The 26116-nt window shown below is 40.7% G+C and overlaps 2 protein-coding genes across 5 annotated transcripts in view; one reads left to right on the plus strand and one right to left on the minus strand.

The window, feature by feature from the left end:
* The first annotated feature begins 274 nt into the window (after positions 1-274).
* Positions 275-17125, plus strand: LOC143323070 (tripartite motif-containing protein 3-like). 4 transcript variants are annotated; one of them, XM_076734663.1, is made up of 14 exons: positions 7814-7829; positions 8397-8475; positions 9934-10106; positions 10889-11129; positions 11336-11487; positions 11621-11801; positions 11912-12641; positions 12843-12946; positions 13040-13207; positions 13301-13469; positions 14047-14106; positions 14347-14417; positions 14739-14879; positions 14981-17125. In XM_076734663.1, the coding sequence occupies exons 3-14, from the start codon at positions 9961-9963 to the stop codon at positions 15131-15133; spliced, it is 2316 nt and encodes a 771-aa protein (XP_076590778.1). In that variant the 5' UTR covers positions 7814-7829; positions 8397-8475; positions 9934-9960; the 3' UTR covers positions 15134-17125. The 4 variants fall into 4 exon arrangements, with proteins under 4 accessions (XP_076590777.1, XP_076590780.1, XP_076590779.1 ...); XM_076734662.1 differs by lacking the exons at positions 7814-7829; positions 8397-8475 and adding an exon at positions 275-420; XM_076734664.1 differs by lacking the exon at positions 8397-8475 and having other exon boundaries at positions 7614-7829.
* A 313-nt stretch (positions 17126-17438) lies between these two features.
* The window catches only part of frem2b (FRAS1 related extracellular matrix 2b), a 50525-nt gene continuing 41847 nt past the window's right edge, over positions 17439-26116 (minus strand). Inside the window, exons 16-24 of the mRNA XM_076735694.1 lie at positions 25756-26087; positions 23535-23727; positions 23306-23410; positions 22880-23007; positions 22659-22793; positions 21654-21780; positions 20918-21105; positions 20688-20834; positions 17439-20002 (exon numbers count right to left, since the gene is read on the minus strand). Coding sequence (XP_076591809.1) covers positions 19496-20002; positions 20688-20834; positions 20918-21105; positions 21654-21780; positions 22659-22793; positions 22880-23007; positions 23306-23410; positions 23535-23727; positions 25756-26087 — 1862 coding nt within the window. The 3' untranslated portion in view covers positions 17439-19495. The remainder of the gene's footprint in view (positions 20003-20687; positions 20835-20917; positions 21106-21653; positions 21781-22658; positions 22794-22879; positions 23008-23305; positions 23411-23534; positions 23728-25755; positions 26088-26116) is intronic.

The raw sequence follows: 26116 nt of genomic DNA on the forward strand, positions 1-26116 counted from the left end.
ATTCTTTGCACCCTAATAATTTAAAGCTTAAGGGTGATAAGCTGCATCCTTTGTCCTTTTATGGGAACTGGGTGGCATCTAAGGAAGCCAAACCCCTTTGCACCAGACAGACTATATCCCTCAGTCAGTTCCTTAGATTTCAACTCTTTTGCATATTCCCTGCCCCCTCCATATGCTATTGGGCTCTCCAACTCCTCCCATCTGCCATCTGACCAATGCTGTTTATACGCCACTCCCCTGATCTCCTCCTTTCCCTTCTCCTCTTCCTTACTGTCCCCTTCTTCTCCCAGACAGACCCTGCCCTTTCCTTTCTGTCGCCCGGGCTGTGGATTTGTTGTAGAGGATTGGGACACTGACAATGGGAAGCTTTCTCTACGGCCTGCAATGCTGACAGTCCACTCCCTCTTGCTGGGAATTCATGTGAGTACAATCTGGCAAGTCACTTCTCTTTACGGTGTTGTATTTCTGCTTTCTCATCCTGTTTGTGCCATTATCTGGAGTCCTGAATAATACAATAACTGGGATGAGAGCAGATGAATAATTGATCACTCCATCCCATCCAGCATCTGTGCACTGGTGAATCACAGAGGGGTTGTACTTATTAAACAAGATGTCCTCTCTGTTGTGATATATACTGTTTTTTTTATTCATTAGTCATGAAGAAACATAAAGTAGAAGCCTTTCATTCGAGCCTGGTTTAAGAGCAACTGTTGCACTACATCACTCTGCTGCTCTGATTCTTTATTGCTTCCTCAAGCAGCCCACACACTTCTCCATTTTAGTTCTTAGGCGGCCCTGGCTGCCGACTCTGTGGCAGGTGGGCATCTCTGCTGCAGTCTGAGGGCTGGGCTCTGTAATCAAGCATACATGCTCTTTTGTTTAGGGGATTAGTGATCTTCTGTTGGTTTCTGATCTGAATTTGTATGGGGTATATTGCTGGGGGGCTATGTGAGCCACATGTGAATCAGCGTGCTGTTCGCTTATGTCATTCTTTCGGTCCTTGTGTTGCATTGTACTGCAGCAACAGCAACAGCCAATGCATCATTTTCATACCTCAGGCCTAGACTGTGAGCAGATGGTTCAGTGGCTCCTTATTGATTGGCCTTTTGTTCTGGAAGATGGCTCATCTTTGTGTGAAAGTATCTCAGAAGTCACATGTTGGGTGAGTGCAGCTGATGGAAATGTTTGGCTGCTCTTGCTCTGCTGGCTGCCTGCACTGGGTCACAGGGAGGTTGCAGACAGTCCTGGATGCTGTGCCTGAGGGCAGATAATTAGCAGGGTTAAAATGTCTGTCTCAGGTCTTCAGGGTTTCATTCAGTTTGTATACATGGGCTTGGAATCTCAGATTATGTCCAGTGTTCTTAAGCTGCTCAGGGCTGGCAGCATGTGTAATACAACACTGTTACAAACAAGGGTGCAATGTCGGCTGCACCAGTTCACTCTGAATTGTTTTAATACATCTTCAGGCTAAAGACCAAGTGTAGGTTGCCAGGAACAGAGTTCAAATTTTGAAGTGAGTAGATATCAAGAAATACATTTTCCTGTTTTAAACTGTATGTTTAGCTCTAGCAATCCAAATGAAAACAGTTGTAAAAACATTAGTGATGAAATACAACCTTTGAACACAGACATGTGCACTAATGAAGATGTAGCTTACTTCAAAATCAATTTGTTTTGCACCTACACAAAAGAGAAGATAAACAAGCTGATGAATAGATTGATTGATAGATTGATTAATCAGGATAATTTGACCCTGATCGTCAATCTCCAGGTTATTTCCCTCGTCGAAATGAGGCCTATGACAGTAACTTTTACTGGGGTTATTCTCTTGACCTGTGCACTGAATCAAATGGTACAAACAAAGCATGATTGAATTCAGTGTCAGATGAAATAATTAGCTTGCCTTGTCCTGTAAATTTCTAATTTGTTGTCTCATTAAAATTAGGTACATAGCACAAGTTTGGATCTTTATACCACCCTCTTAAACATTATTTCTTGTCATTGCATGGTCTGTGGAAGGCAAATCCAAATTCCCAAGCATTACAAGAAAGACTGAACTGCGCTGCAGGTACTAATCATATTGCAGTGAAATTAAGTGTTTATACTTGCCTATGAGATTGTACAGAAAAATGCTGCACACCATACAAGCATCTTTTAGTACATTTGTTAATTTAATAGATGTTTGTGTTACTTCCTCAACGAAGATTGTTCATGGGTTATTTTCAGACTAGAAACATGCACATATTGACTAGAATTGATTGTATTATGCTCATTACACTGTCAGCACTGATCAAAGCCAATCATCAGACCATGCAATTTGCTCTCCTTTGAAATGGATTTTCCTGAAGTTGTTTAGGCTTGGCCATTTTCATTGAAGTCAGCACTTTCACTGGATGAGGGCATTTTCTTTGAGTTCTGTACATGAGTCATCTGAAGTATAACATAACATCATGAAGAAGGATGCAGTCACATCAGTGATGGTACATGTAATATACATACAGTCTGTAATGGCTATATGTATATTAGATGAGCCTCTATGAGCAATATTGCTTAGTCTAAGCTTTTGATCAATAATATAAGGAAAAAAGCTTTGCCATCATCATTGGTATTTTATCTTTACCAAAAGATTAATGAACACAACAGACTGTCCAGTCAATAGAAGTTAACACAAGGCAACACAAATGTCTGTTATTTAAATGTGACTGTACTTCCCACATATGTTTTTGAGTTGTTAATAGAGACCATTGACCACTAAGCTAAACAGCTGTGTTGCTCAACAAACCATCACTTAAAAACCACATCCAGTTCATTACACATTCTGAACATTCACTTGTCACGTTGTAAAGTCATTTGCATTTTGTTTACAAGGTGCAGTTCTTCATAGTGCACACTGACCATTGGTAATCAAATCGTCAAGGAAAGCAATGTCAATGTATTTCACAGGAAAACAAGTATAAGATATTATTTGAACATCTGAGTCATTGTATGAGACAGTCACAGTCAGCCTGTAGCGCTTACTGCAGGTGGACAAGGGTCTCCTGTGCTTGTGCACTGATCGACCTTTTCTAAAATCTGCAGTGCATGTTGTGCCTGCAGACACACTGCCTGCATGCCGCATTGTCTTCTGCCAGCCTTTGTGATAGTGGACTCACAGGGAGAGACACAGATGTCTCCTGACTCCCTTTTTGTGTCAGTGTTGATTAAACACTCTGCTGACTACTGTACTTGACACCATGTGGTCACTTTTTCTTATCTTCTCTCGTTAGCTGTCAGATCTTATCAATCTAATGTCTGCAGATAAAGGCAGATGGAAAATGAAGCATAGATTGAACTTTACAATTAGAGTTCATTTCTTTCATTTGTCAGTGTTACTAATGTACAGACAGGCATATTTTGCTCAGGCATGTGTTATATATGCAGATGCATTCCTCTGCACTCATACTCAGAAAGCCCAGCTGGCATGAAATATAAATACAAGCATTGAGCCCAGCTATGGATAAGATGAGCACCATGAAAACAATATAACATGAAACAAGCAGCATTGGTTCAGATATTGGTGTCTTATGTTGAATCTGTTCTCAAATGTCTTAAACATGATGTCCGCAGACTTTTTCTTCCATTATGTGAAAACCTGCTATGACCGCTCTGATAGAAACTGATGCACTGAGACAGATTCCTTCATCTGATGCAGTGAAGTGCAAGGGGAGCTTGTTAGTTTGAGGAGCAGAGGTTGTGCATATGAATAATGATTGATGAGTCATCATAGATCCAGGCAGCCCTCGCTTGGCCCCACGACAGCCCCGTAACGTTCTCCGAAACACAAATATGTACTTTCAGAAATGTAATTCTCTGGATGATTCGTTCTCAGGTTTACATCATCCCTGTTGTTTTAAACAGTACAAGGGCTCTTTGGGTTGTTACTGCTTGTATAAATGGGCTAATGCAATGAGTCATGCTTGACCTGCATCTGAATTAGTTTCCATTAGTTTACAGTTTGATGTTCTGCCTATGGGAACCAAAGAAATGCAAAAATCAGAACAGAACAGAACATCAAAAACAGATAAGATACTTACAGCAATGCAGATGATATTTGACATTCACAGTGATATGGAAAGTTCAGAAGTATATTTTTATTATATTTTTTATGTAATTTTTGAATAATAATGAGTCCCTGTGGTAAAGCTCAGTTTTTCTCATTTCTCTCAAACACACTGATATTTCTCCATTATAATCTACATGCTTCCTCAACACAACAAAGTCTATTAGTAATGATGCATTTATTTGAAATTAGATCTCAGCTAGTTCTGCTCAGTGTACGTAGGAACAATTACCGCACGATGACACATGCGATGTGGATGGAAACATAAACTAGAGTCTATATTTAAACACAATCTTGACAGCACACCGTTGAGGGCCAGCACTTCCTACTTCAGGTCACTCAGACTTTCGTCCATGTTTACCGGTCAGGCACAAAGCTGACTGCTGAAATGAAACTGTTGCAACACTCTTTAGACTGAAGTCTGTTAGTCTGAAGTCCTCTCTGCTGTAACACAGACAGATATCACTGTGGAGCAACAGTGACTTATTCCAAATAATGCAGCACATAGTCTAACAAATGTACAACAAATAGAAAAAAGATGATGCTGAAACACAAATTGAAAGTACTGGATGCAGCTGGAAGAAAAAGTGGTTGCGTCTTACTTAAACGGGGGAAGAGGACGGGAAAGGGAAAATACTTTTTATGGCCGTTGAAGTGCAAACATCCTGGAATCTGGAATAGTCACGGCTACGGAATGATATTAACCATCTACAAATTACAGCCTGCTTAAAGGACCAGTTTTCCACTCACCATTTCATTTATCAACTCTCAGCCAATCATATCACAGTGATGTGATTGGAATAGATATGCACTTGACATGTGGGTAACAGTGGAACACACGCTTAATTGCATTTAGCATCAGTTTAATTATTTCATATGTGATTTTGCATGCTTTTGCTCTATCATATGTGGAGCTATCAGAAATATTAATATTCTAAGAACAATTCTAGTGATCAGTGATCATGTCTAGCCCTAATATTGAGCCAAGTGGACCATTCTATTTCATCTCTCAAGTTTTCAAGACATTTGCCATTGAGACTTCTCTCATGTCTCAAGTTGTAGTGCTCATAGCATAGAAAACATCCCTTTGTAGAGGCATGTCCTGGTTAATCAAGATAATCCATAGATTTTGTGAACAGTTCTCATCAGGAACTTCTACTGAAAGCTTAAAAAACAAATAGTGCATTTTATCCTGTGGATTCATTAACTGAACAACAAGTTTCATTATTTTCTGGAAGCAAACCCATTTATAATGAACTGAAATTAAAAAAGTCACAGTTGAAATACTCAAAAACCTTTAAGGCATCACACTTTGGGAGGGAGTAGCCTGACTCACCAAAGAGGTCATCTTTTGTAGGGTATTTCCACAGAGTCTTACATAGTGGGTCTCATAAATAATAATGCAAAAAAAAAAAAAAAAACGTGGATAAGAGAAGAAGATCGTTTATTCAGTCTCACTTTTTGGGTGATTTTAGTGGAACGTTTTCTCATCCACAAAATATAATATCACTCATTGTATCCATTAGTCACAAGGCGAAGTCTGTCTTTTATTCATTTCACTTTACAAAGTAATAAAATGCACTGGGCTAGCAGACATGAGTCATTACATCTGGTATTATGGAGGAAAGAAAAGCCTTAAAGTGATAATTTACAGAAAGCATGGCAGCTCTCTAATCCAAGCATGCAGCTACACAAACAGGCAGTACTTTATGGGAGAAGTGAAGAGCGGGGCATGGCTACCCGCCCCCATTCAGCAGACAAAATCCAAGCAGATTAATGTGAGAGCAATGTTTTCTCTCAACGTGAGCTCATGTCTCTGAAATCCAATTAAATCATTCATATTAGATGTCCTCATGAAAAAAGGTGTTAAGCACACAAACAACTGACCTCAAGTAAAGAATACCTCCTTACAATTTGGACTTTGGACAATCAATGACTGCTTCACTGGTGGTACTGGTAGCATTTGAGTAGCGTGTCGGTCCAAGTTCATGTGAGGTGTTTTCTTTAATTCTGATTTGAGTTGACTGGGAATGATGGTGTCATCAGAGTCTGGGAGACGCTGTAATCCAGCTGGCAGACAGGGCCTGACCCTGCAGGAGGACATTAAGCTACTTAACTGTAATGCAGGGTGAGAGTGGCCAGAGATGCTATGCAGTCAAACAGCTGAATTTTAAAAAAACACTCACATTTGGTGGATTTTCTGCAGCCGTCATGTTCCAGCGTGACCGATACAGTGCAGAGAAAACACAGTTGCATACTGACCTCATCTGTACGAAGTGCTGATCGTGCACTTCCTGTGACAGAGCCTTGAAGAGGATCTAATCACATGCTGCCTCAAACATTAGTGTACAGGAGATTTAGGTCTCTCGTGCTGTCACTTTTACTGTATGTCTAAGATATACACTATTCTCAACATCTCAACTCATGTATTATTTTTATTTTACATTTATCAGTTTTAGAAAGATTTGACTGTATTTACAGAATATCTCTAATAACTGAATCCTTTACAGCTTTGCAACAAAGTCTTGTAAAGTTGTATGTTTAAACCATTTCCAGTGGTTTAATTGATATTATTTTTGCCTTTTGTGTTTATTTTTCAAAGCATTTTTTGCTCATATTATGCAGCTTTTTCTAAATACCCAGAGCTGCTGTCAAGCAGACACTGTTTTTAAAGAAAGATCCTCTTTCTGTGGTGAGGCGAGTGGGAGGAACTGAGCTGAAGAGGACTGCTGAGAGGGAGGAAGGGAAGCGAAGGTGGGGGAGACTGTTGCAACCCTAAAGGCAGCGGCCGGCCAGCGAGCCAAGAGGGGGTGGAGCCTGAGGGCTTTGGCTCCTCAGCCTTCCTCCTGATGTCATCGTTCAGCTGCTGCAATTCAGAGACCATGTGAAGGGAAGACAGGCCAGAGAGGGGAAGGCTTCTGAGAGGAGACAAGGCAAGGGGAGGGGGAGGCAAAGAGGGTTGGGGAAGGGCTGGTTTTGTGGACAGTGAAAGGGCTCGGCAGAGCCCTTCGTCAGTAGGCCTTGTAATCACTTGGCAAGGAGCAACAATAGGGCCTGCGTGCTTGAGAAAATCCCCATCTGCAAGACGTCTGTGTCTGAGATCATGCTTGCTGATGCTATGAGTGCATTTATGTGATTGAGAGAAGAGAAAAAGGAGAGGACAATAGAGAGAAGAAAGAGAGATGAAGGGAGGGGAAGAGATGTGGGGGTGAGCTGTGAGCAGAGCTGGAATGCCATTGTTAGAGCTCGCTGCTCTGTGTTTCAGAGAGCGGCAGCTGCCTCTGAGGCCTGCTTGCTCATGTGAGACAGGCAACCTAGTCCACTGTAAATTTTCCACCCATCTCCCCACAGACAGACAGACAGACAGACAGACAGACAGACAGGTGGGGCCTGAACTCAACCAGCTGGGAGTCAAGGGAAGGAACAAGGAAGAATTTGGGGAGTGGCGTTTTAGAGCTTCCTCTTTCCTCTCCTTACTCTCAAAGAAAAGGGGCCTGGCTATATTTGTAAAGGCACTGCTCACTGCTGACGAGAAGGAAGCTTTAGCTCTTGATGCTAGCTGATGTGCAGGCCTGATACGTAGCCCCATCCAAAGTCAGACTGAGAAAGCAGTTGTGTAAATGCAACCTCAAAGGAAGAATTGTAAACCGTGTTGTTGGAGCTGTGGATGAAACATGAGGCAAGGCCGACGGATTGTACAATCACAGGGTTGTGACGCATGAGGTGATGGGTGAGTTGACATTGCTTTCTAAGGAAAGATTTGAGTGTTTGACATTAAAAGTAATAGTGAGTCTTTGTCAGTTGAGTAGATCCGTTTTTATATAAAATCTAGCTGGTCTTAAATTTCCTGTGTCCTTGTTTTGTATTAAATTGCAATAAATATGGTGTTTTTAGCATATCTTTAGCCATATGATCAAGTATTGGTTTGCTTGAACCCTTTCGAGATTAACTGTATCATCAGTAACGGTACAACGCTCTTCACATGAGCACAGTTATTGATAATATATAATGTATGTACGTATAATACATGTAATACAGAATGAATATGTATAATACATTTTGATCCAGACGACCGCTTTTCGGATAAAGAGAGAACCCGTTCTTAGGTTTGCTTTTAGGTGTGTTTCTTTGCAGTTGAATCAAGTCAAACATGATGTCTGCGAAAGTTCAAGTTGTTGCACTTGCTCTTATTGATTTTATTTGCACTACAACTGTCTGCATATCGTGTCTTTGTGGTCTAGCTCAAGCTTTAGTTTTTATATTTTTTGTTCACAAAGTGGCTTTTGGTGCATTTCAGATATTCCTTTCCAAATACAGTAAGTGTGATGGACACAGTGTGCTGCAGAGGAGGATAGCTGCAGTGACATTTGTACTAGGTATGAAATCAGCCGTATCTCACTCTGCCAACAAGAATCACTTTTTTGAAGTGTTTATGAAGTACCTCAGCATGCATGACTATAAATTAAATGAGCCTTGCCCACATCATTCTAACACCAGGCAGGATGTTGCTTAATGGTGTTACAAAGAAAATCAAAACAAAAAAAAGCAAGAAGAAAAACACTTACGTCCAGGCCTGGTAGTTTCTCAGCTACCCAACATCCACAGTCTCTGCAGAGGAATTTATTCCACTTTCCAGGGTTTGACATTTGTTATTGGATTTATTTTCTTTTCGTTAGAAACAATGAATTGCCTTTGTCAGACATCACTTCTTTTTCATGTAAGTACTCCTCATGCCATATATCTGTAAGGAAGACAAGATGAACTGGATGAAGGGCTTTCATTTAGGAAACATCGTACAGTCTCAAGGTTTTTAGCGGACGGTGCTTGACAGATGTGGTTAGCAACAACAAGAGCAGTGTCTGAAATGAAGTGAAAATACAAAGAGCCAGTGGCTAATGATGTGTCCTCTACAGTGCTGTGTGTTGTTTCAGCTCCCTGATAAAAGGAGCCTTAGAAGACAGAGGATCTCTGGGGGGAAAAATAAATGCAGGACTTAATAGTTTCCAATTTTGTATAGCAGAAATTGAACAAAAATGCTTTGTAATGTCACGATGCAAATAGCCAAACCACCAAAACAAACCAATGGCTGAAATGTTCCTAACTTTAGGTGAAATACACATCGATGCTGTTTTATCAGCAGTCTTTATTGGTCATATTAAAGCAGCGTGCCTCTGTTTCCACCGTCCACATAATCCTTTATGTGCTTATATACAATATGACAGATGTACAACATGTCATTGGCACACTGGGATAATCTGTGCTTGACCCAGTGGTACAATTTCATGTTACTGCCATCTGAACAGAGACAGCAGGGAGCTGCTCATCTGGAATTCAACAAATGTTAAACCATAAAACAGATGCCATCATGTGTGGTCAAATATTGCCAGGAATTGCACAAAATGCATTCAAACATTTGCAGTTAACAGCATATTTCTATACACATACACTACACTTCTCACAGCACTGTAAACACAGACATCTTGGTTCATAGCCTGCATAGTTGTCATGGCTGAGAGTTCTTTCCTGTGGTTAATCACATGTATTCACTTTTCTTCCGCTGCATTATCTTGACTAGGATTCTCACTTATAAAGTCAAACAACCTCTGGCTATGCAGTTGTGTGTCCTACTGACACAGTTTAATAAGGGAAAGAGAGAGCATAAAAAAGCAGCAGATACAGGACTTAGATGGGGCTGTATAATGTTAACAGCATTATGACTCATTTCTTCCTTTACTCATGCTGAGGGCGAGGGAATACGCCCTCCTCACCCTGTTTGAATGTTTCCTCAAGGCTTTCTTGACCTTCCTCTTGCTTCTTCCACCCTGTGTGTGCAGGTTAAGTGGTCCCTGTGCCCCCTTTGAATGTCCGTCACCATGGCTAAGCGTGAGACCGGCAGCACCAGCCCTGTGGTCAGGCAGATAGACAAGCAGTTCCTGGTCTGCAGCATTTGTTTGGACCATTATCACAACCCCAAGGTCCTGCCCTGCCTGCACACCTTCTGTGAGAAGTAAGCTCTGAATCAATTAATCAAACATTATTTGTACAGCACCTTTCATACAATGCAGTTCAAAGTGCTTTACAGGTGCTTGACCTGACTGATTAATAAGATTAATATGACGGTAGAAAAATAAACAGTAAAACAATGGGAGATAATGAAGGAGAAAAACAATACAAGAGGAAAATCTAAGTAGATCCATTAAACATTTTTAAGAAAAAATTCAAAAATAAGAGTGATGAAATAAGATGTACTAGAGTTTATGCTTTCAGTAAGAAAGGCATATAGAATATCTATAGCTTTGTGCATTATGTTATTTTGTATTTCCTCTGCCTGCAGTAGGTTCGTTCACTTGAATAAGCTGAAGGGATTTTTAAAGAAATTTCAAAATAATGCCTAATGGCCCAAAATCTCGCCACTTACACAGCTACTCTGTCATCATTGTGGCCCTATTCTCTCATCATTGTGGCTCTGCATGATGTAAAGCAGCAAAAACTCTGAGCTTGGCCACAAGAAAACAGACAGCCTTCTTTTTGGCACAGCTTTGTTGGCAGCAAGCATTGATTTCCACAACTCTGTTGCTCCCACATGGGACAGATAGTACAGTTATTTAAATAATTTAGAGTTCTCTGTACTTTTACTTTCTCTCAGTAAAAGCTGTAAGGACCAGAATCTTAATGTCTTCTGACCAAAAATAAACGTGAGCGAATTTTACTCTATGTTGACCGTGAATGGGTGCTAAATTCCAGCTTCAGCTGTCTAATTCATTTCCTTTGCATCCCTTCTCTGTGTAGATGTCTACAGAACTACATCCCTCCCCAGTCTTTGACGCTGTCCTGCCCAGTATGCAGACAAACCTCTATCTTGCCAGAGAAGGGTGTGGCAGCCCTGCAGAACAACTTCTTCATCACAAACCTAATGGAGGTGTTACAGCGAGACCCAGAGTGCAGTCGACCTGAGGCCTGTAATGTTCTTGAGTCAGCCAGTGCAGCTACAGCCTGTCAGCCCCTCTCCTGCCCCAACCATGAGGGCAAGGTAAGCTAAAAGAGAAGGACAGGAGTTTTATATAGTAGCTACTATATAGTATAGTAGGTCATATGTAGCAGAGATCAACCAAAGGTCATGACAACACTGTGTACTCTTGCAAGATCACATATTCTTATTATTTTTTTAATTTCTCAGCAAATTTACCCTCAAAAATATGATGTTCAGTTGCTTCTGCTCCACTGCCCCATCTGCAGGTGATGGAGTTTTACTGCGAGTCATGTGAAACAGCCATGTGTCTGGAGTGTACAGAAGGAGAACACAGGGAACATGTGACAGTTCCTCTGAGGGATGTGCTGGAACAGCACAAGTCAGCACTTAAAAATCAGCTGGATGCTGTACGCAACAGGTACGATCTTCAGTGCTTTAATCCACAATGAATTATGATTGCATGTGGAAGATCTTGGAAATAAAGTAAAATTTAAAAAATGCTAATTTGAAAGGTTTATTCTGTGTTCGTCTTCTTTTTGTTGGTGTGGTAGACTACCACAGCTGACGGCTGCCATTGACCTGGTAAATGAGATCTCCAAGCAGCTTACAGAGCGGAAAAATGAGGCTGTGACTGAAATCAGTAACACTTTTGACGAGCTGGAGAAGGCCTTACACCAACGTAAGAATGCTCTCATCACAGAAGTGGAAAACATCTGCAGCACCAAGCAGAAGGTCAGAGGTCTTTCTGATTTCTTTTTTAAAGGGAGAGACTGAAAACTTGCTGTAATGTTTCACATTTTAGTACAAGCATCACTGACTGTCTGCCTCTGTCATATTCTTAGGTGCTTCAAGCCCAGCTAACCTCTTTGCTTCAGGGCAAAGAGAACATTGAAAGCAGCTGCAACTTCACAGAGCAGGCCCTGAGCCATGGCAGTGCCACTGAGGTCCTGTTGGTCCAGAAACAGATGGGTGAGCGGGTCAGTGCCCTGGCACGACACACCTTTCCTGAGCATCCCCACGAAAATGGACATCTGGAATGCCAGGTAGAGACGGATGGACTAAGGCGCTCCATTCAGAACCTGGGAGTCCTCATCACAACAGGGGCTGTAGGCCATACTAGCGTTGCCACTGGTGAAGGCTTGCGACATGCACTGGTCAGCCAGCACACTACTGTCACAGTCACTACTAAAGACAAGGATGGAGAACTAGTGAAGACTGGTAATGCTGCTCTGAGGGCAGAGATAGTCTCTGCAGATGGAGTGTGCACTGAAGCTGAGGTAGTCGACAACAAGAACGGCACCTATGAGGTTGGATATACAATCCGCTCAGAGGGAGAATTCACCTTCTCTTTGCTGCTATATGAACAGCCTGTGAGGGGGAGTCCTTTCCGTTTGCGTGCTGTCAAACCGTCGGATGTCCTGCAGTCACCAGACGACGTGAAGAGAAGAGTGAAGTCCCCGAGCGGAGGAGGAGGGCATGTTCGACAGAAGGCTGTGCGCAGGCCCTCCAGCATGTACAGCACCACCAAGAAGAAGGAAAACCCAATAGAGGATGAGCTGATCTACAGAGTGGGTGGGTGAATAACTGCCTAGTTCTGCTGTTAATTATGGTAACTGCTGACTGAGATGCATGATGTTTTTCTCTAGTTAACACCATCAGCCATATCTCATCATCTATCAACATACCAAGAGATATTCCAAGAGATATTCCAAGCAAACTACATTTTAAACATGCATGGTGCTGAAGTAGCCTGATGTCTTGTTGATATGACAGGAACAAGAGGGCGAGATAAAGGAGAATTCACAAACTTACAAGGCATCTCGACCTCCAGCAATGGACGGATTGTGGTGGCAGACAGCAACAACCAGTGCATACAGGTTTGTGTGTATCTTTCTCTTGAGCTACACTAAAAAGGTAATGAATGATTCCATTGTTTAGGTTTGGAGTGATCGAATTGTCTCTCTGTCTAGGTATTCTCAAACGATGGCCAGTTTAAGATGAGGTTTGGGGTCAGAGGTCGTTCACCAGGGCAGCTGCAGCGCCCCACAGGGGTCACAGTGGACATGAACGGTGACATAATTGTAGCTGACTACGACAACAGATGGATTAGCATCTTCTCCTCGGATGGCAAGTTCAAGGTGAATGGTCTCAGCCAGGAAAAAAAAGTCTTTTCACAGCACAAATTCAAAATGTTCCACTGAATGACAAAACTGCTCCTCTGGCTGTCACAGAACAAAATTGGTGCCGGAAGATTGATGGGACCCAAAGGTGTGGCTGTGGATAAGAATGGACATATCATCACGGTTGATAATAAGGCCTGCTGTGTCTTCATCTTCCAATCAAATGGGAAGCTGGTGACAAAGTTTGGAGCCAGAGGAACATCAGACAGACACTTTGCAGGTACTGTGTAATGCTTAGTACTATATATATATCATTAACAATGTTTCTTACAGTAAGATCTGATGTACACAACAAAGCTTTGTGTCTCAGGGCATGATTGGGCCAGATTTACAGACTTTACAGGAATGTTGATTTGTCCAACTCTTATTTATGCATTGATCAGCATGTTTTCTATGCACCCTTTATTTTAGAGTCTATCTATCTATCTATCTATCTATCTATCTATCTATCTATTTGCACATGTTATAGCTGCTTGTTTGATTGTAGACATTAATGCACAGTTAATGACTCTACTGTGCTAATCTCGCACTGTAAACATGCACCTCATCATCATAGTAAAAGACAGAGCTGTTGAAGAGGCCAACATTCAATATTCACATTAATGCATGAAAAAGATGTGATGATTGTCTTCCTGTCTTTGACTCTCTCAGGAAAACTGCTGTTAATAGGGTTTGCTTGCATTACTGGAATCACTCACTGATACGGCTTCAGTTGTTGCACAAACAGCAGTATTTCAATTGAAACTCACCCGTCCTGTCAGTTTAATTTCTCACTTGGACCTTTTCTTTTCTTTTAGAAAAAAGTGGTGCAAACATTGCACTGGAACAAAAGCTTAGTAAATCTGGCCCTGTTTTCAGTAAGTAATTAATTCCCCGTGAATGTGAACTGAGAAAATAGATCTTTTTACATGTTGATGATTCAGCTCTGTCATGTCTCACCTATTGTCCCACGTCACCTCTCAGAGTCTCTTTGTGATGACTGTGTGTCTTGTTTTTCAAAAGTCCAAAAATAGTGAGGAACTTCCTCTTGTATGTTGTGAAGCAGTGGATGACTCATTTCTCCTCTCTTTTCCTCTTGTCCCCTCTGCTGCTTCCAGGTCCTCACTTTGTGGCCGTAAATAACAAAAATGAAATTGTGGTAACAGACTTTCATAACCATTCAGTCAAGGTATGGCTTGTTGCAAATACTTTATGTGTGTACTTTCTTTACTGTGGTCAAGCTACATTGGAAGTATTGCAAATAAAATGGCTGCAGGAAAAATATCCATATCTGAATCAATTTAACTTGCCAAACATAAACATAAGAAAACTGAAATGAACAGTTAAACTGTTAGGCCTAATTGGCTGTGCTGTAAATCATTTTTTGGAGTATGCTTTGTATCCGATTTTTCTTTATGTTTCTATTCCATGTTTATTACTACATCATTATTATTACTACATGTGACAGCAGACTGTCATGCTCTCGTTTCCTGTTTAATCTTTCCTGCAGGTGTACAATGCAGATGGGGAGTTCTTGTTTAAATTTGGCTCCCATGGAGAGGGGAACGGCCAGTTCAATGCTCCAACAGGCGTGGCTGTGGATGCCAATGGAAATATCATTGTTGCTGATTGGGGCAACAGTCGGATCCAGGTTAGCTTGAGAAAACTCATTGAATTCACAGAGAAAATTTGGAAGCATATCACTCACTCAACCCAACCCAACCTTTTCATCTGTGCTGTGTACCAAACCAGGTGTTCGACAGCTCTGGGTCCTTCCTGTCCTACATCAACACATCAGCGGACCCCCTTTATGGCCCCCAGGGCCTGGCCCTCACTTCTGATGGTCACGTGGCAGTGGCAGACTCTGGGAACCACTGCTTCAAGGTCTACCGCTACCTGCAGTAGAGACCTGAGACAAGCACTGACGACGACACAACAAATGTATTCCACAGGGTGCAATGACCTTTCCAATACAGCCTTTTGATGTGCACATCAGCTGATCTCCCTGATACAATTAAGTCTGAACCTGAGTTTACCCTCCTTATGGTGTGTATTGAAGGTTGTTTTTAAAGTTGGGTAATGTAGCATCCTTGGGACAAGTAATGGACATAAAGCTATAGACTGGTTTTAGAACCTGTTGATGGTATTATTAAACCACACTTTCTGTGAGACCGGACAGGGTAGGAGTTAGATTGAAGTATTTAATGAGCCATAACTTGTCCAAATGCATGAAGTTTTATTTTATCTTAATGCCTAGGCAACAACACAATGTACCCATCAGTTGCTTTTCTCATGAACTAGTTAATGCTTACAGTGAAATGAACAGTGCTACGCTTCTCCAGCAATGAAATGTAAAATCTCTCATTTACTGATATCACATAAAAATGTCACCACCATCTGTGCATTGATTTGCTGTATGTACTGTATATACATAAATGTATATTGTGTATATTAGATCACTCCATATGTATTTGCTATAATTTTGAAACACACAGCCTTTTGGCTTTTCAGAGAGCAGCAGCTAAGGATTCCAGGATTTTAAAAATGTGTGTATGGCAGCTGTTAAAAAGTGTGCTTTTTAAACATACCCAGCACATGCTTAAAAGAGGAAGAGTGTCATATTTATTGCTAATGTAAGCAGCACAATAATGATTTTTGTTAATATCTGTTGTTTTAAAGGGAAAAAAACAAAATGAAAAAAAAAAAAGCTAATTTATTTTATTTTATACACTAGCTCAGCATTTACAAATTATTTTTCTAAATTGATGTGCTTTTTTTCCCTTGGACCTTCACACTTTATCCCTTTCCCCTAAAAGGAAACATCACCTTAAAGCAGAATTCAGTATCCCCTCCACCCTCCACATCTGGAACTTTAGATCAGTGTCTCCAGAGTGACAAACCCATCTTTGTTTTCATCTGTGATGCCATCAAAAAAATCAAATCGAATAAAATAAAATAAAAAAATCTGTTCAGAATTTATGGCTAAAGATACGGGCTCGTAGAATGTTTTGCCTTTAACAACTTAAGAGCTTTATTCATTCAAGTGCTAACAGTTACAAACCAGAAAGAACACACATATCTCAGGAAAATCCATCCAAATTAGATCACCATGTCAGTGGAACGACTTTGGATATTTTAATTTCTTTTGATGGTACCAGATTTTTAGGGAAACATTGGGAACTTTGGGAGAAAACTGTGCAAATGCAGATTACAGAAATTACTGGGATGTCATATGAATTCTGTTTTACAGTGTCTTTTTTTTTTTTTTTTTTTTCATTTTCGCTTTCACATAGGAAAAAGTCATAAAATTATTAAATGCTAATTTATTAGATGACATTTGCAACTCATCCATGCTTTAAAATACACACACCTATGATACTGTTGTAAGCTATCTAACAAAATGCTGTTAGATCTGAGTTTCTGCCTGCACTACATCAAGCCATGACCCCAAGAAAAAACCAGTACCAACAGAGCTGTTGCTGCTCTTCCTCCCCCTAGTGTTCATTCTGTGTAATGTCATAAGAAAACCTGGTGCCACAGCAGAGGAGAGATAAGGTGCAAGAAGGCAACTTCCTGGTCTGACACAATTACCCACAGCACTGTGCTAAATACCCGGACACCAACACGCACCCTCCCCAGCGTATAGATCCCTCTGAGCTACAGGGTATGGCCTGATTTCACCTGTTAGGTTATCCAGGAAGCTGATGCTTTTCGTGCACCTAATCTCTTGTTTGACTTGTTGCCAAACAGGAGCCTAGACGTCTTTAAAGAGTCAAAGGCTCACCTTTTTGACATGTCTGAAGCATTTTAACCTATGCTGTTTGTGTCACACCAATACAAAATATTTTTGTTTTCTCTATGAATATGCACTGGTAATAAAAGCACATGGTTTACTGAGTTGCTGTACGTCTATGAGACTCATTATGTTTATTGCACTGAGGGGAATTGGATTTGTTTTAAAATTTGCACATGAAATGTAATCACTGAACGGTAGTAATAATGATGATTTAAGTGGGCAAAGTGGGTCCACATCTCAGCTTACAGTCAGCACATGTATTTAAATTTCAAATCTTTTCGTAATCCTAAAGGTAATAATCACTCTTCTCAGAAGTGCTAATATATTTCATCTTGACAAACAAAGAACTGGTACTCATTTGGATCAACATGTATATTTATAGATTTATTTATAGATATGGCAATGTTTATCATTCTAAGTCAAACTATTTAAAGAAAAGCTTTGGTGGCCTGTACAAAGAACTGATGTATTTTTTCAAAGAGATTCCCTATGACACTGGCTAATAACAACTTCAAGCTAAAACATATATGATTAATCAAAAAACATAAAATTTCATGACGTTTTCTTGAAAAATTATTTATTTGCAGACCACGCTGTGCTTCTGGTCTATGTTACAAATACTTACAGCACATACAGTATGCATTTTTCAACAATAACCATTCCGAAAACATCCAAATGGTATATTTATAGGTAATACATATGTATATACATACATACATGTGCATAAAAAAGCTCAGAATGCACTCAAAGCATTAGAGTGGAATAAAAGAACAGCAGTATATTGATACAGTGTCAAACCTAGATCAGCAAGCAAATTGTGCACTGAAAAAAATCATACTTGGGGTAAACATTTCATTACGGTATGATATCACAGGTTGCATAGAGTTGTTTTCATTTTCAAAATAAAATTGTAATTAAACCTAACATTTATAAAGTAGTGACTATGAAGTTAGTGTCTATCGTACGATATACAGTAGAATGAGGTAATCAGATTTTATGGCAATCCGGTGCCTGAATCTGTAGGAAATTAAAAACAAACAAACATAAAAACACTGATACATGATGTTCATGTTCTTGTGTGCACAATGATTTAAGTAAACTTGGCACATTACCTGTGTACAGTATGTGTATTTTATACTGAAATCACAACAACAAACAAGTCATACAGTTTGAGAAAGATAGATTCAAAGCAAAATTAAAAAGGGAGAGGAAATTCTATCAGATTTTACTGTATGTCTGCACTAAAAAAACAAGCACTGAAAAATAAATAAATACATTTTAAAGTAATGAACCAGGGAGAGAACAGTAGTTCAGACAGTAAAGACGCTGATTGAGGGTAAAACATTTCATTCCCTTATTAGATGTTATTTCAAGATTAAAAAAAAAATGGAACAGTACAGTCAACACATAGCCCTGTTGTGAGAGGGATTTGGAGTGCAAGCTAGCGCTACAAAGCTACAGTAGTCAACACTTAAAAATTTAGCATAACAGTTGTGCCAAGAGTGAAAATAGCTACTGTTGGAAATAGTGGATTTGTAACCGCTACTATACTACACTGTACAATGCAGACCAGCTGTCTTGAAAGTCGCTCCAATACTACAGACTCTAACAGTTTAACTTCTCCTATTTGATTTAGTGCCACGTATCGTAGTGTTTTAACTAAATATTAAGGGGAATTTAACAACATGAATTAGCCGTGATAAATACTGCTTTTCATGGGATACACTGTAAAATACAAACTGCTGGAAATACAGTAGATCAGACTCATTTGTCACAATTCCATTAAAATCAGCATTTAGACTTCTTTTTATAATTTCAAACAATCTTAAAATACAAAAATATATGCATGCAGAGACATGAGCAAGAAAAGGATGTGAAATATATATATATAAATGTATATATATATTCATTTGAGTGGATGTCTTACTGATCACAGAGGACAAACATAACACACATCATAAAACCTGTGATTTCTTAGGCACGCACTGAATCTAAGGACAAATCATTCTCTAGAAGAACAGACAGGTTTACCCAGTGTAAGCAAAATATGGTCAGTGTCTTGATGCAGCAAATCAAACATACAAAGCCTGTTGTTAACAAACACAGTATGCAAAATGTCCACCTTCTCTTGACTTTCTCAGTAAAACACCTAATGCCATTCAAGTTAGAAGGCATCTTCTATAGCACCTTTGGAAATGTAATAACACCTTTTTTTTGGATCAAGTGGCATCAAAAGCAAATCATAAGTGAGTGCTGACATGACAAGTGCCTTGAAACAGCTGTCTCCGAGTTAGTGTCCTGACCACTCCCTGGCCGTGGAAGTGATGCAGTATTTCAAGTAGATTTCTGAACAGAATCAAAGCTCTTGTAATTCGTGTTGTTTCACACACAATCTTCAATTTTTTTATCTAAATGTGAGGCACTTGCAAAACAAAAATATTAACTAAAACTCTCAACCGTCAGTTTATTTGTTAGACCTCTGAGCTGTCGCTGCTACTGAGGACTTGTGTCATCATGGGCTCTCCACTGGTGGAGCTCTTGGGCACACCTTTCTTCTCTCGCTTGGACCGGACCAGTAACACCACCACGATGATGATGAGCACTGTGAGGAGCAGTCCGACAAAGATGCCAATGATCAGCACTAGTCTGTCATCACTGTTGTCTTTCTGGTTGAGCTCACGGGGGATGATCCCTTTGGTGAAGATCTCCCTCTCGGGGCTTGTCCTCCGCTGGCTGCTGCGGTCCAGCGCAATGTGGAGGATGTTGGTGCCGCGGTTGTTATTCACACCGATCTCCTCTATTATGTCTGGCACATCAGTGGCTGATCTTCTGGTGCGATGCTGACCCTTTGGGAGCAGATTTGTGTGCTGGCTCATCACATGGTACTCCAGACTCCTCTTCCCTATGCCGCGGTTTGCGTTGTCCCGAGAACGGACAGTGTAGATGGTGTGAATGTACCACTCTCTCCCTGCAGACACCTAGAAAGAGCGAGAGTTATTGTTTTAAAATTTGCATGTTTAATGTTTTTTGCACTTCAATCGTGTATATCTGACTGGATATAAACTATATGACCTCAAATATATAGTATGTCCAGTGCAGTTATTGTGCAGTGGAACTGAGAAGCAGGAGAATTTTCAGGCATTGGAAAATACTCATTAGACTTGTAGGCATACTGATACTGACTTTTTCTTCTTAACAAGCCAAGAAACACAGACTCACTGACCAGAAGAAGCAGTCCGGACTAATTGAAAGACAGAGGGTCTGAGTTATACATGTGGTCCTGTCATCAGAGGCCATATAAAGGCCAGCCCGCACGGTGACGAGACCGCTCACTCGCAAAGAGACAGGACAGTGAGACATTTTTTCTCTGGGCTTGTTAGGAAGAAAAAGTAAAATATCCAAGGTAAAACACATCTTTTAGGTCAATTTCAGTGACTCTTACAGTACAGCATATTTTCATCTTGTCTTGTACACAGCTGGATGCCACAAGTTCACAGCAGCTCCCTGAGTTTTACAAGCCAGGCTGATTTAATGGCCAAACAAAAACGTAAATTCCAGCACAAAAACTCTGTGGAATGCATCACAGATTGGTGAAATATGAGAATGTGGGCTATTCATGTGTGTGTGCTGAATGTGTCTCTCGTACTTGACATTTATACTGACCTGGAAGAGAGCTGAGGAATCCATTTTGAAACCATCTGACCCAGGTTGTCTCACAAGAGCTAAAGCGCCAGGGTCATCCACTGCCAGGAAGGCATTGAAAGCTACATTGCCAAATGAGCGGGCCTGGGTTTCTGGCTGGGCTTTGTCCTGGAGTGAGAAGAAGGAATATTTAGGTTTGAACGTACATAAAGCAGGTGACATGATGAGAGAGATGCATTTTTGTTGCTTACAATTATCTTGAATCTGTAGATGAGTGATTGCGCATCAGCCAGACAGCCAAATTCAAAGTTGCTGGGGTTGTACTTTGGGACATATCCATCAGCTCCAGTACACAGGAACACTTTCTCTATGTTACATATAAAGGAGTCGCCCAAGTTCTGCACCGGATCCACCATCACTCGTCCGTAAATTGTATCCCCTGAGGGAAGAGGAATACTGTTTGTCACAAGTGCAAAACACACGTAACCCATCACATCAGTAGAAACTTCATGGTTTAATTAAAAGTTGTACTAAAAAAGGTTTTACTATGCCCACTGATACAGTCCTCTCACATGATTTCATTTGGCTCAGACTACAGTACTGAGGACAACATTAAAACCTCAGCTAACACCACTCAGTCAATCTTGCCAACAGCAGCTTTCCACACTCACTTAGACAACAGCTTCGAGAAATTTCAAGATTTTGTTGAGAGCAATAGAAGTCGGGCTCTTGTAATTAGCTTGCTTTGAGCAAAGACATGAAAGTGGACAAAATGACAATTTTTCCTTTCATGTTTATCTTTGGTCAGGAAATAATGGAGAATATGCTAAATAAATAAAAATATTCATCACACAGGGATTTTCTTTTGATCTGTAGATTCACAGCCATCCATTCAATTTTAATTACTTTTTGAGCCTTTTTTTTTTTTTTTCATCCGCAAACTTTTAAGTTCAGCTGGCTGTTAATGATTGCATATTACTGCCTTACCCTGAGAGAACGCAGTGTCACTCTCCTGTCCAAAGCCCATGGAGCCGTCTGAGAGCCAGAGCATCCGTTTAGAGAGCAAGATCAGCTGCGTGTTCAGACTGAACTCAGCGGCCACGGGGTCGCTAACCTATAAACACATGGAAGACAGACAAACCATATTTAGAGACAAAGCCAAGCAAAGTTAACAGTGGAGACAATAAGTGAACAATCGTTTTCAATCCCAGTCAGCACACAGTTGCAATTTATGTACAGGAAGTAAAGTATGGTCATTTGTAGACTTGTTAATGTGAATATGACGCATTTGAAGGCAATGCTCAATAGTGTAAATTCACAATCTGGCATGTATACAAGGTCCAAGGTGCAAGGTTCATTTATTTATAGTTTTACAATATAGCGTTATACTGCATAATCAAATGCTAGTAATGGTTTCAATACTCTCAATATGAGTATTCTGCATCAAACCAAGAGAACACAAATAATATAAAAGGAATAAAGAGAGACATTTTATGACATTTTGATAGGGATTTGTGATTATTTCTGGCATTTCATGAGTGAAATGAATGAATTCACTTTGCTTTTATCACTCTAGGTGGTCTTCTGGTGCTGCTGAAAGGATTCAAAGGAGGACGCTGAGAAGACTTGCAGTTTTATAAGTACTTGACTGGATGAAGTAAGCCAGGAGGGAGTTTCCTCTTAGATTGTTCAAGCGATGAGAGGCAAGAAAATAAATGACTGAACAGAAGCCAAGAGGTGTGGTTTACAGGAAGAAATTAATGAAGGACAATTTGTCATCCTCACTTGATCACAAAGATTCATAGACACATTTCTCAAATGTACAACAGTGGTCCATATTCAAACAAGCAGCTATGAATCCAAATAAAATATGTGATCCAACCATATATGTTGTTAAATTCATAATTTTTATCAGTGTAGCTGAAATAACATGCACTTTAAATGAGAGAACAGAGCCTAAGGTGTGTTTTGAATATCTTATGGTGAGGTCACCTGCTGAAAGCGGATGTCCACATCAAAGGTAAGAGGTTCTCTGGGGTTACAGACAGGAGGGATGGTGTACTCCAGGCTGGGAGGGGATGTGCACGGGACCAGCTTCACCGTGTACGTACCAGAGTAGTCACGTACCTGAGAGTTGAAATTATGTCCAGTAAGAATTGGGTGTACAAACAGCAAAACAATTAAACTGCTTCTTGGCAAAAACGTGTACTGACAGCAAAGTCTGAGACAAATGTCCACTGCTGGATGGGCTGGTTGTAGGTTGGCTCACTTCTCACAAGACTCAGGTTAAAGGTCAAACCACGGTGGTCCGGACACATGACCATGGAGGTGAGAGGTGAAGCTAACGGAAAAATACATCAGTCAGATTGTATGTACCAGTATAATCAGTATGCACAGTTGCAAGTTAAAAATGTGCTATAAAAAGAGAAATATGGTATAGCTTGAAATTAATTGTCACAGGCAAAACCCCCTCCTGCACTTAACATATTCTACAACAATAATCTTATTTATTTATTCATTTATTGTATCTTATTTCAACTTTTTATGCAAATTTTATGAGATACTATGAAGCAGCATCATATATCACAACAAATTTAGACTGTTGAACTCTACATCATCTTCTATGTGACATACTGTACCTGGATGTGCAAACACAAACAGGCCTCTGAATCGAGCCTCGGTGCGGAAGTTGACTACTAGTCGTCCCTGGCCATTTATGCGCATGCTGGTCGGGTACAGGGCACCTGCAAATACAGTCACACAGCTTTAATTTGGCTACTTCATTAATTTATAATACCTCACTTAGTGAACATGACATCTTTAAGTCATCTTATATTTAAACATTGCAAGATACTGTTCAAGTCCTACCTTGTAGTTCAGCCTCTGGTGGGCTACCAATACCATCCCTCCATAAGATGGCAGTGTCGTACACAAATGTGAGCTTCAGCTCTGACTGTAAGTCAAAGTGCTGCCATCCTCCTGCTCCCACAGGGGAGTGGAAGACATAGGACACATACAGTGGGACTCTCAGGGTCACGTAGGACTGGACCAGATTCAACACCTGCAGTGAAAGAAAATAATTCTCGACAATGACAAGACGCCCTGAATAAAGTTCAAGCAGTCGCTATTAAATTTGCTTCATGTTCTGTCGCTGTATGAGTGAATGTATTCTTTGTAGTGTTCATAGACTACTTATGAAGTACTGCATTTTTAAAATCATCTCAACTAAATGTCTATGCTGCGTTTACAGACAATTAAAAATATTTCAATTGCAAATCAAACAAATCAACATGCACTGCTGTTTTTAGTCAATGTCAAAATAAGACATGCACCACAGAATGCACTGTATTTACATGCGTTGCGGATATGGAATTTTCCTTCTCTAAAAGAGCTGTCCTAAAATGGCTGAAGGATTCTAAGTGGTGAAAGTCCTCAGAGGGAGTGCTCTCTGGTATCTGCACTTTCCTCTGACCTGTGAGAGGTACCTGCCTGCACTGGCTCTGTCTTCATGTGGAGACGTGCCTACGCCTCTGGGCGCTGAGAGCTCAGGCAAATGATTTGCAGAATGGCCTTCTGACACAACCTGCTGGGCCTTAATAGATCCCTGTGGTAGTGTTAAGCTGGGCACTAAGCCCTACACTGTGACATGACACTGGCCCTGGCCTGCACAGAGCTGCCTCTGCTCAGCCTGCCTGCCCACTTAGAGGAGCACTCGGGTCACAGGGTACCTACAAACAAAGGCACTTTCTTTTTCGGTTGATCCTGCCTTAAAGAACCTGAAGCTGAACCTGTGATGCCTCAGTATATGCATCCACATGCCATCTTTTGCTCTATTCAACAGTAACCATAGCAACAAAATCTACATACAGAGCTGTACAAGAGCTGAATGTATACCATTCCCCCTTGATGGAGAGACAATAGGGACAAGAACAGAGTTTCCATTGTTTGATGTGTGTTCTTCAGGATTTTGAGACAGGCTGAAAATCCTGCATTTCTTCTATACCTTGCAGTTATTTTCTTTTGTAAATTATTGGATTATGCTTGATCAATGTGGTGACAAATCAATGAGAAAACACGTGAAGTCATCTCACCATTTATTGCAAAGCATGTGCATTGCCGATTTATGACCTCAAGGTATTACTACTGGCCAAGGTAAAGTTTATATTACTGGCAGCAGCTTGCTTACTTGTCCAGACATGTTTATTACTAAAGCATTCACATTTAAATCATGTGGCCACAGGCTGCAAAGTTCTACTTGTTGAGAAAGACTGTTATCACCTGGGTGATGCCTTTTGTTATTAAATATACCCGAAGCCATGCAAAAATGAGAAACTCCCATTAAAATGACAAACCAATATACTCTCGTATATACCTTCAGAGCCAAAATACATTTGCGAGTGCTGTAGGGCTTTAATTAATAATAGGGAGTGCAGTGGAGGTTTTCAGCATGATGTGCCCTGTGCACTCTTCCAGCCCTTCTTTATCAACACACTTCCTTAATTAACTACAAGTCAACTAACAGTAGGTTTCCAAGGTGAATATAAATGTTGAAGGCTGCGAGGCATGAGAGGGCTTTAAGATCTCCTCCTTCCAGTTCCACATATAACAGCTGCTGCTGCTGCAAACAGCACACTGTGCACATAGCATAACAGACGAGAAGAGAGTTTTATGAGGCTGCTGGCTATTGACTTGCCACTTTGACAAGTCAAATAACTGGTCTTACCAGGAGTTGAAGGAAGGAGAGTGTCTGGTTAGTCATTACTACGGAGGTTAACATGGGTCTCCAGACAATAATGGATGACTTCTCTGCAGGCTAGTATTTACTTTAGGATCTTTAAAGGAAAACCAAGTAGGCAAGCAGGGTTTTAATATGCCTGTAAATGATTAATGAGGATTGAAAATCCAGCAGCACTTTTAAATGAAAATGGGCAAGACTTGTTACAGAAGAGAACAGGCCAGTAACTGCTGAGTCCACATTCCTATCCTCAAGGGGGTCTGCTGCTTTATTGAACGGACTCCTTGCACCTCCTGTCTAGAGATGACAAAAGGGGTCAGAGGTGAGCTGAAGCTCAAAGGTGGAGCTCCTTACCTGTCCATCAGTCCCAATGGTGCCTCCACAGTCACTGAGCAGCTCAGACATGTCATAGTAACTGGTGAATTCCCACAAACAAGCCTCCAAGTTGAGGTTTCTGTAATAGCGCAGTGTACTGGATCCCCTGAGGGCAGTGCTGTATTGGTAAGGGGCCGTCTCGCCGATCACTTCTGGATTTTTGGTGGCTTCAGTAAGGAAGCTGTAGCGAGTCTTGGCCTCAGTGTAGTCCAACAAATTGGAGCAGCGATGGTTGCCAACACGGGTACCATCAGGGCTCAGCGTGAGCTCAAAGTTAGACAGGGGCCGGGTGGACACTACAGGCAACATACCTGAGGAAGGAGACACACAAAGTGGTGAG

The sequence above is a fragment of the Chaetodon auriga genome, chromosome 7, assembly GCF_051107435.1.
Source record: "Chaetodon auriga isolate fChaAug3 chromosome 7, fChaAug3.hap1, whole genome shotgun sequence".
NCBI lineage: Eukaryota > Metazoa > Chordata > Actinopteri > Chaetodontiformes > Chaetodontidae > Chaetodon > Chaetodon auriga.

What these genes read in the sequence shown, in the direction of transcription:
- LOC143323070 (XM_076734662.1), top strand. Translation starts at nt 9,961, where the DNA reads ATGTCCGTCACCATGGCTAAGCGTGAGACCGGCAGCACCAGCCCTGTG. An exon ending in TGAGCTGATCTACAGAGTGG is followed by an intron (nt 12,642 to 12,842) that starts GTGGGTGAATAA and finishes TTGATATGACAG; the next exon opens with GAACAAGAGGGCGAGATAAA. An exon ending in ATCAGACAGACACTTTGCAG is followed by an intron (nt 13,470 to 14,046) that starts GTACTGTGTAAT and finishes CTTTTCTTTTAG; the next exon opens with AAAAAAGTGGTGCAAACATT.